The following is an 11,077-nucleotide window of genomic DNA, read 5'->3' on the forward strand; positions in this document are numbered from 1 at the left end:
CTTTTGACCTCGTAAATGAAGAAGCAGGCTAGGATATTAGGAGTAGTCTAGGTTGTATGGTGGAGGTGGATAGTAAGGCTAGTGCATATGACCAGGCATGCTTCTTACAGATCCATATTGAAATTCCATTAACCAAACCTATCTGCCGTCGGGCTCCTTTTGTTAGTCCCGAGGGAGACGAAGTTCGGTTCGCTTTCAAATATGAGCGACTTGTAGGACTATGCTACAATTGTGGTATGTTGGGCCATGAGTTATAGGAATGTTCAATGGAGAAAATAGATAAGGGGGATGAGCTCCCATACGGGGAATGGTTAAGAGCAGGTAACAAGAGGAAGTCTGATAGTTCAGGAAGGAAGCCACACAGACCACCTCGACGGTGTGAAACAAAAACGAATAGAACACACTAGGGGTCGGCCACATACATAATCAAACCAAGGAGTTATTGTGTAGCATGGAAAGCCCAAAAATTAGGGGATTGAAATGAAAAGGATAGTTAATGCTGAAACAATAGCCTTAAATCCCACTGATATGGAAAATGAAGAATCAATAGGTCCAAAATTCCTGAGATTGATCTAATTAGTGTCCCTATTGAATACGTAACTGAAGAAGTGTCTAATGCTGAGGTAAAGACTAGCACAACACACACCTTCTTTAATGGGGCGTGTGAGATAGCTAATGCGTTTGATAACACACATGACTCTGTTAAGACAGGGAAGGGGAAAAAATGCTCGTAAACCACCTACTAATATGGTACTAGACTCACCAAGTGGACAAAACTTGCAAGCAAGAAATGGGGGCACAGTGACAAAGCTAATGGTGGTTCGGAGATGGAAGAGGCTAACAAAAAACGGCTTAGGATTTTAACCAGCAACACAAAATCATCATACACAACGGTGGGGGCTACGATACAACCCCACCGATAATAATGAATATCCTCAATTGGAATTGTTGGGGGCTTGAGAACCCTCGAGCAGTAACCGTTCTCTTGCATCTTGTGAGAGTTAAAGAGCCCAAGGTTTTATTTCTCATGGAGACCAAAATATTGGTGGGGGAGATGAGAAATATAAAAGAAGACCTACAATACCAAGCGATTTTTACAATTCCTAGTTTGTAGAGAAGTGGCGGATTTGCAATGCTTTGGAAGGAGGAAGTAGACTTGCATGTTCAAACCTTTTCCTAGAATTATATTGATGCCATTGTGATCAACCCCACGGGTCCACCTTGGAGAATCATATGTTTCTATGGCCAACCAAAAGAAAATCTTCGTCACGAAACTTGGAGTTTGTTATGCCATCTCCACTTTCAATACTCAATGCCTTGGATATGTATTAGGGACTGCAACGAAATCCTATCATTGGAGGAGAAACAAGGTAGATTAACAAAAGCACACGCCCTCATGTAAGCGTTCTGTAGTGCACTACTTCATTGTAATTTGATTGACCTTGGGTATGTTGGTAATATCTTCACATGGAATAATGGATGGCATAACAATACCTATGTCCAACAATGTCTAGACCGGGCCTGTGCAATAGTGGAATGGAAGAGAGCTTTTCCATCATTGCAGAGTCACACATCTACAGGTTTCTTACTCTAATCATGACCCAATATTTCTCACCACTCATGGCCCAAATAATTCAATCCACAGGAAAAACTTCCCCCACAAGTTTGAGGAAAAATGGGTAACGCACCCCGTGTGTGAATGGGTCATTCAAGAAGCCTGGAATTGGTCTACTCCTCATGGCAGTTTGATGTTTAGGCTGTATGAAAAAATTAAAAACTATAGGACATCTTTGTTTGGCTAGTCACATTTTGCTTTTGGAAATACTAAAGCAAAAATTGAGGAAAAGCATAGAGAGTTGGAGGAGTTAACACGTCGAAGTAATGGAGATCAAGTGAAAAGGATCAAAATGGTCAAAGGTGAAATAAACAAGTTGCTTTACTAGGAGGAAGTATCTTAAAGACAACGATCAAGGCCAATTTGGCTAGCAGTAAGGAACAAAAATACAAAATTCTTCCACCAAAGGGCAAGTCAGCAGAGAAGAAAAAATCATATTGTGTGGGTATTCAGTGATGCAAGTAGCTGGTGTACTAAAGAAAATGAGATTGCTAAAGTGGAAGAAAATTACTTCAAAAATCTATTTACAATAGCACACGTAGATAATGCAAATATGGAGGTTGTCCTCGACTCAGTTGACAAGCGTGTCACAACTGACATGAAACATATTCTATTACGACCTTACACTACTAGTGAGGTTAAACGAGCCCTCGTCCAGATACATCCCTTAAAGTCACATGGGCCTAATGGTAAGTCCCCTTTTTTCTTCCAAAAATACTGGCATATAGTTGGACTTGTTGTTACTGAAGCTATTTTATCAGTACTAAATTTGGGTCACTTGTTGCACAAAATGAATTACACCCATATTGTGTTGATCCCCCCCAAAAAAATGATCCCCAATATCTCTCAGAGTTCCATCTCATCATTTTTAGGCAATGTGATTTCATGTATTCATTACAAAGTTCTTGCTAATCGACTTAAAATTATTTTACCAAAAATCATATCCAATGCTTATAGTGCTTTTGTGCCAGACAGACTGATCACAGATAATACAATCGTAGCTTTTGAGGTGTTGCACAAGATGCAGAATCATAGGAGGGGAAAAAGGGTTAGATGGCAGTAAAGCTAGATATAAGCAAGGCGTATGATAGGGTGGGATGGGGCTTCCTTGAAAAAATTATGCTATGGTTGGGTTTGGATGAACAATGGGTACATTTGGCAATGGAAACTATTAATACAGCTTCGTGCTCTGTGCTAATCAATAGGGAGCCTAGGGGCTTTGTTAATCTATCTAGGGGAATTAAACAGGGTGACCTTTTATCACCTTATTTGTTTCTTATATGTGCAGAACGTATGTCAGCAATGCTGTGAAGGGCGAAAGAGAGGAACCAACTATAGGGTATCTTATCTTGTAGAAATGGAGTTCAGATTTCTCACCTGCTATCTGCTGATGACAGCTTGCTATTTTGCCAAGCATCAATTAAGGAGTGCTAGCAGTTGGTAACCATCCTTGAGCAATATGAGAGGGCGTTGGGTCAAGCAATAAACAGGGACAAAACAGCTCTATTCTTCAATAAAAACACAAGAGCAGAGGTGAGGGATATCATTCAAGGTATGTTGGGAGTTCAAGTCATGACTGATTGTGAAAAATATCTTGGTTTACCCATGGTGGTTGGCAATTCCAAGGTCAATGCCTTCAGGGGGCTTAAGGAAAAAATCACTAGGCGGGTGATGGCCATGGGATGGAAGGAGAAGTTTATCTCAAAAGTCGGATGGAAAATACTGATTAAAACAATGGTGCAGGCAATCCTTGCATATACTATGGGCATCTTTAAGATCCCAAAGACTTGGTGTGATGACATTAATTCAATTCTTGCAAAATATTGGTAGGGGTAGACGATGGATGAGAAAAAATTCATTGGATCAATTGGAATAAACTTTGTAGTCCAAAAATCAATAGAGGGATGGGTTTTAGAGAAATCCATGCTTTCAATTTAGCTATGCCTAAACAAGCTTGGAGATTGATAAAACACACTTATTCACTATTTTATAAGGTGTACAAAGCCCGATACTTTCCAAACTGCTCCTTCATGGAGGCTGCACTTGGGACTAATCCATCGTATGTGTGGCGAAGTCTACTCATGGCTAGAGAAATTATCCAGAAGGGATGGCAGGTTGGGGATGGGCATCACATTGAGGTGGCAGCCCATAAATGGTTAGCTAATGCTCCTATTTTTCTGGGCTCTCCTCCAAATCCGCTATTTTTTAGGGACCTAGTCGATGAAGACACCAGGCAGTGAGTCCATGGAAAGATTCAAGCTCTGTTTGCTCCATCAACTTGACAAAAGATCCTTGCCATACCTCTTAACAATCTGAACTCCAGTGATGAATTAGAGTGGACGGAAAATAGCGCCCAAAACTTTACAGTGAAGACAGCCTATAAAATTGCTCTTGGCCTCAAAAATCAACCCCAAGGTGAGCACTCACAAGCACGGCTAAATGACAGAATTTGGAAGAAGGTGTGGAAACTGAATGTGCCCCCTAAGGTCCAGACCCTTCTGTGGAGGGCTTGTTCAAATATCCTGCCCACAAAAGACAACTTGCAGCGCCATAAGGTGAAGGTCCACGCAAGGTGCGAATTCTGCTCCCAACACTTAGAGACCACTTGTCATGTGCTGTGGGGGTACCCTTTCGCTAGGAATGTCTGGTCCGTGGCAGGTAGACGAATTCAGAAGTGCTCGAACAGTGCATCAGACTTCTTTCAGTTGTTTCGGACCATGGTAACCAGGCTAAACCAGCAGGAACTTGAGTCTTGGGCAATTATCGTGTGGGCTCTTTGGAATGCACTAAACAAATTTTACTTTGATAAGACTCAATTTCAAACAAGGCACATCTATGATGGTGCTTCGGGTCTCTTAACAGATTACCAGCACCTCATGGCAGAACAAACAACTTGAGCATACTGTTTTACTGTGTATTTCACTGCTGTATATTATTTCTTACTCGTGGCCTCTGTTCTATTGAGTACAGACCTGTGCTTTACTTTCCGGAGGTCCACTGTCTATGTTCTGTAATCCAGCTTGTATTACTTTTGGTATCTTAACAAAGCTTTCTATCTTTGATCTCAAAAATTGTTATTCCCAAAAAAAATGAATAAGACCAATTGAAGTTGTATTTATTTACTTTTTCCCCGCTTGAATTTTATAAGCAACCAATTCTCATGCTTGTAGACAATTAATTTACTGTTTTAGTTTTATTTCACTTCAATTGTACCATAGGACCAATATGTTGCCAAACAAAAAGTTTATTGGCCTACGTTAGTTTTTTTTTTTTTTTTTTCACTTAGAAATTATCCTCCCTGGTTGCAAAAATTTTGGTGCAATTAATAGAGACCATTTAAGGGTGAGATTTAAATTCCCATTTATTAAACATAGAAAATGTAGTAAATTATTTACACATGTCAAATGCTTTCTATTATGGGCAAATTGCTACTTGCCACATGGAATAATTTCTCCACATCATTTTAAATAAATAAAATGTTGTGTCACTTATCATAGTATTGTGCATTTACTAATTTGAGGAATTCAACTTTTATAATATATTACAAATAAGGACATTTACTGTCCAAATTTGGACAATAAGTATCCTTATTTGTAATTTAAGGAAATAGGGGTGGCTCCACATTGAGTTCAGGGTGGTCATAGGACCACCCTATCAGGGGAAAAAAATTATTATATATAAAATTTTAAAATGTATGATTTTTTTATCCTTAAAAAAAATTGTGCCCACCCTAATTTTTTTTAGGCCCAAATAATTAAATTATGGACAAAGTTTGGTAATAAACTTGGTTAAGGCCACAACTCCACTCAATAATTTTTTTTACTAGATGTAAATTTTGACAAATTAACCATTTGATTACATTTTCTTCTTATATCATCCATTCTTGCAAAATTTCAAGAATATCAAAGATCAATATGTTATAAATCAAATGTTTAAATTTTGAGCTTTTGTAGTTTAAAATTATAAATAAAAAACTAATTTTATGGATCGAATAATAAAAAACATTCAATTGGTACGAAATTTGACATGTGTTTTAAGAACATAAAGTACATGCAATTCAACGGCTAGATTTTCAAAATATATAGTAATATTAATTTTTTTAGTGAAAATTGTCGCCTAAGGCTACAACTAAGTTTGTAGCCAAATTTTATTTTTAAACTTTGGTCCTCTTAACAATATATTAGGTCCTTATGAACAAAAAAAAAAAAATCTAGAAAAGTTTTATTTAATTAAAATTATAAAAGAGATATAGCTTGTAGCATTGATAATATAACTACCATATAGAAATTTCAAAAACAAAAATTTGTAGAAGGAAATTGTAAAATTTATTATAATATAAGTTTCATAATGATCATCCTAGCTTAAAAATATTTCTAGATCCGCCACTACTTGAAAACAACTAAAACATATATATATATATATATATAAATAAAAGGTTATCAAAAATAATATTCCCTAGTAATTTTTATATAAAAAATTAAAAATTAAAATTAAAATTAAGCACGATCGTAGAGATTGCTAGAGACTGGTGGATAATTAACAATTAAAATGCTGCTGAAACTTATCTTTCCAAGTCCTTAATTTGTGATAAAAAAATCAAGACTTTCTCAAGTGTATGACATCAAGTGTGTCACATCGACCCCATAATGTTCTAGTGGTATCTAATCTATATAATAACTAATAGTACTATATATAAAAGCAGAAGTTTTTTGCTACAATTAAAGAGGCATATACACGAAAGCAAAAAAAAAAAGTGATATATTAGAATGTTTCATTGGGTTAAAACACTGTTTGGGAGCCTTCTGGGGCCAAAATTACCAAATACCACAATTTTTAAAAATTTGTAGCAAAAAAACACTGTTTCGGAACTAAATAGAAAAATACCACTTTTCTATAACTCAAGTTTAAATGGTACTCGAGTACTATTTGGAACTTGAGTTTCTAAAACTTAAGTTCTAAAAAAGTGGTATTTTTCTATTTAATTCTAAAAAAGTGTTTTTTTATTACAAATTTTTAAAAATCGTAGTATTTGGCCATTTTGGCCGCTTCTCTTACGACAAGAAACTAACCGCTTAAAAGAAATATAAATAAATAAATAAATAAATAAAAATTGGCACACGGAGAAAGGAGAGAAACCCGTAACTCCTCTCTCTTCTCAAAAACCCAAAAATCAAAACAATATGCTTCCCCCAAATCAAAATCCAAAACTTCATTCTCACGCAATCTCCGATTCTCTCACACAATGGCCACCGATTCATCAGACCAACTCAACTTCAAACCTACTACTACTGCTGGCACGCCCACCAGATCGCCTCGAAGAAGAAGAAGAGGGTGAACCAACCGATGAGGCTTCCGATTAGCCTTCTGTAACCACCGTCGATTCCGATTAGTCTTCATTTTTGTTTTGGGTTTTTGGATTCTTTATCAAAATGTTTTTTTTTTCTCAATTTTAAATATGATTTAGGCTTTTGAAGGACTTGATTTTGGTTTAGGGTTACATTTTTGGTCCAGCACCACCCATCTCCGGGACCATTCAATCACAGCCTTAACGGTGTCTTTGATTCATTGTAAGAAGGCTACAGATGCATCAAATTTCCCCAGTTCGTTCTCTGGCTCAGTTCGTCTCTGCAACAGCATATTTTGAAGGTCTGTATACTTTTTTTCCTCTTCAAATATTGTTTTTGTTTTCTGAAATCTGCCATGCTTTTTTTTTTTTTTCCTTATTCGATTTTGTTATGAACTTATGAGTTAGTTTTGGGTATTTTGGTTGGGTTAATTTTGACTTAAGGTTTTTGGGTTAGATTTATGTTTTGGGTTTTTGGGTTAATTTTTTTTTTTTTTTAAATAATCTGTATCTATATCCATCTAATTCAGGTTTTGACTTGGATTCAGTTTTGAGTTAGGAATTTGGTTTTTAATATCAGTTATCTATCTTAGATTTGGTTTCTTTTTGGGATATTTGGGTTCAATTCGTTTTGGGTGTATGTCTTTTTTGCCATTCGTTCAACAAAAATGGGCAAAAGAAAAGGAAACTCTTCCCCTTTTCATTCTTTGTTCATTTCGTTTCTGCAACTTCATACACACAAGGTCAGCATAACGTTGTTAATTTTCCTGTTTCAGATACTCTTTCTGTGTTTAGTTGTTTGCTGTTGTATCTATGATGTTACTAAATTGGACCCGATTTGAATTTTTGGGTTTCTTTGACTGTAGATAAAATTTTACACTGTTCTACATATTTGTTTTTGTTGCATTCGACATGTACAATGAAATCCCTCTTAGACTTAATATGTGATGTTTGGATTTGGGTATCCCCACCCCATATCGTGATAAATATAAATGATTTATTCATTTATCAACAATGAATACGTACAAAAGTTTAGAAGGATGAAGTCCAGAAGATATCAGCATGGTGGATGAAATGAATTTTGAACCAAATGTGATGCATTTGGTAATATTACATAACATGTACCCAGTTTATTTTTTTTTTCCATAGCTAACAGTCCTCCAAGAATTTCTCAGGCATTTTCTACCCAAACATCAACCAACTTCATGTAATTGATGGTCTTTATGTTAAAAATATTGTTCTAATGGTAATGGTAACTACTTTTTTGTTACATGCCAAAACCGCATAGCTCCACACCCCAAAGTGTACTTACCCAACCCATTGTTAAAATCCTCACTCAATAAGGAATACACCAGATAAGATTATGTGGATAATAAATGCTCAAGGGAGGTTTATAGTGAGGTTAGAATATTTTTTGCAACAAGGGGTGATGTCAAGCACAGAGATCAGTCTAGAAGAAGTGATGGAATTTGAAAATCTATGGAAAACAACTCAGAAAATTTTACCTACTAAATGCAGGTTATAAGAGTTGGGATAGTAGCTTGATGCCAGATTAGCAAGTGAGGGAGATAGAGGAGAGTGAAGGGGAGAGAGAGGGAATAAGAAAGATAAGAAAAAGCTTTAGATTACTACACCAACACTGCCCAATATGTATATATTTCTAAAATTTATGTGTGTTTGAGTAGTTGATAGGCTAAATCTAGAAAATTTAGAGTACGTTTTATGGAATTTCTCATAGAAGCTTTATTGTTTTCTAAAATAAATTTGTTGTTTGGTGTTTATTTCCCTATTTGATGCAGAATGAATTCAGACTCTATCTTCATTCTACCTCTCATTTAAAATGTTAAATTTCTACTTATTGGGTCTCCACTTATTAAGGGGAAGTTTTGACCCACAAGTTACAAAAAGTGTTAGAATTATGGTTAAATGATTAAATTTATATTTTTCTAATAGTTTAAACTTTTGGGATAATTGATAATTAACAGGATGCATACAATAATAATAACAACAACAATAAAAAGGCCTTAGTCCTAATTGTTTTGGGGCCAACTATCGATCTTCAACAGATTAATCAAGGTTGGCTATATGTATTTTTTTCCTCCATTTTATTTTATTCAAACTCATACTCTCTCTCACTTCCTTAATTGATGTCATTTTTTACTATTTCTTCTAACGTTATTTTTGTTCTTCCTCTATTATTTTTCTTTCCTTCAACTTGAATTGACCTCACCCTTTCCTACGAGTGCATTAGTTGCTCTCCTCTTAGTATGACCAAATCATCTCAAGTGACTCTCTCATCTTTTCAACAATAAAGGTCACCCTTATCTTTTTGTGGATTTCTTCATTTCGAATCCTCTATTTCCACTAATCCATTTTAACCATCTCATTTCAAATATACTTATTTTACGAATACATTGCTTCATAACAACCCAGCATTTAGTACCATAGAGCATATCTAGTTTTATAACAATCTTATAAAACTTTTCCTTTAATTTTAAAAGTATTCTACTATCACAAAATAATCTTTTTTTTTGTTTCTCCACTTCATCCACAATGCTCTTATCCAATAATTCACATCATCTTCAATCTCTCAATATATCTTTGTGAATTATTTATCCAAGATATCAAGAGCTCTTATTCTTTAGTATCTCTTGATCATTGAATTTTATATCTCCTTCATCTATATTTCTACTTTTACTAAACTTATATTGCATATATTATGTTTTTGATCAACTTAATCGAAAGCATTTAGATTCTAGAGTGTCTCTCCAAATATATAATGATAGGTCACAGTATCTTACTTGTGATTCTTTCACTTATACAGCTCCATCAAACACTTAATCAACTTAATATACTTGGAGGAATGCCTTTCTTCTCCAAAGCCCACTGCATAAACTCTCTAGAGACCATATCATATGTTTTCTCTAGGTCAATAAAGACCCGTATGAAGATCTTTACAAGCTTCTATAGTTTTCCATTAGATGTCTATGTAAGAAAGTAACTTCCATGGTAGATTGTCCTAGCACAAAACCAAATTAATTTTCTAATATTGTTATTTTATGTCTTAACCTATATTCAATCACTCTTTTTCAAAGTTTCAAAGCATGATTCATAAGTTTAATTTTATGGTAATTTGTTCAGTTTTGAACATCCTCATTGTTCTTGTAGATAGCTATTAAAGTACTTCTCCTCAACTCATTAGACATATATACAAGAATGCAAAACAAAAAGAAAAATTAAAACCTAAAATTCAAAAGAAAAAATAGCCTTTCTTTGGGCCACATTGATTTGAAGTTACTTAAGCTTAAATACCTTTAGTTAGGCCACCCATACTAAACATTTCGGTTCAATTTTTCATCAAATCCCTCAAATTCCATTTTATAAGTATAAAAATGTTCAATAAGATGCCTTTCAACTAATATCATGAAATGTAAAAAATTCTTACTGAACAGAATAGTAATAAACTAAAATAAGTTATTGACAAACTACTTGTCCCCAATCTTAATCTAAGCATGTGAATTATAATATATATAAATGAAGCTTGGAGCAAATCACTCCAAATTTACTTCCAGGGAAAACAAAATACCTGCATATGTACAAGAAGTTCTGATTTGATTCGTCGAGATGGTTCATTCTCATTGTTTTCACCTCGTGGGCCACATAAGGAATCAATTTCGTCAATAAAAATAATGGAGGGTTCTTTTTCACGAGCCTCTTGAAAAAGATCTTTGACATGCTGTTCACTCTCTCCCATCCATTTAGACACAATGGCTGATGGAGAAATACTGTGTATAAACAGTACACATGTAAATGTGTTGGCAACATTCCATCTAGATAAAATGATTGTAAAGCAAACACATCTACATCTATGGGAAATCTGTACATGAATTGTAATAAATGCACCCGAAAATAACTGGTTGGAAGCAGTAGAGAATAAAACAATCGGAGATGGGAATCAATTGATGCATAATGGGGATGGTGAATTCAGAAATTCAACACATTCCAATAATGTGATAATTGCATTGAAAAAGCTTATTAAAGGAGCCAAAGACCCAACCATAAGAAGTATGGAAACTACATCAACAATATAAAATATTAAGAACTCAAGTCTACATTTG

The 11,077-nt window shown here is 35.0% G+C and overlaps 1 protein-coding gene across 1 annotated transcript; it reads left to right on the top strand.

The window, feature by feature from the left end:
* The first annotated feature begins 2,168 nt into the window (after nt 1-2,168).
* Nucleotides 2,169-4,512, top strand: LOC142616028 (uncharacterized). Its single transcript, XM_075788921.1, has 6 exons — nt 2,169-2,304; nt 2,488-2,663; nt 2,904-2,954; nt 3,053-3,358; nt 3,610-3,851; nt 3,939-4,512. The coding sequence occupies exons 1-6, from the start codon at nt 2,169-2,171 to the stop codon at nt 4,510-4,512; spliced, it is 1,485 nt and encodes a 494-aa protein (XP_075645036.1).
* Nucleotides 4,513-11,077: the final 6,565 nt, after the last annotated feature.

Source organism: Castanea sativa, chromosome 11, assembly GCF_040712315.1.
Source record: "Castanea sativa cultivar Marrone di Chiusa Pesio chromosome 11, ASM4071231v1".
In the NCBI taxonomy this organism is placed as follows: Eukaryota; Viridiplantae; Streptophyta; class Magnoliopsida; order Fagales; family Fagaceae; genus Castanea; species Castanea sativa.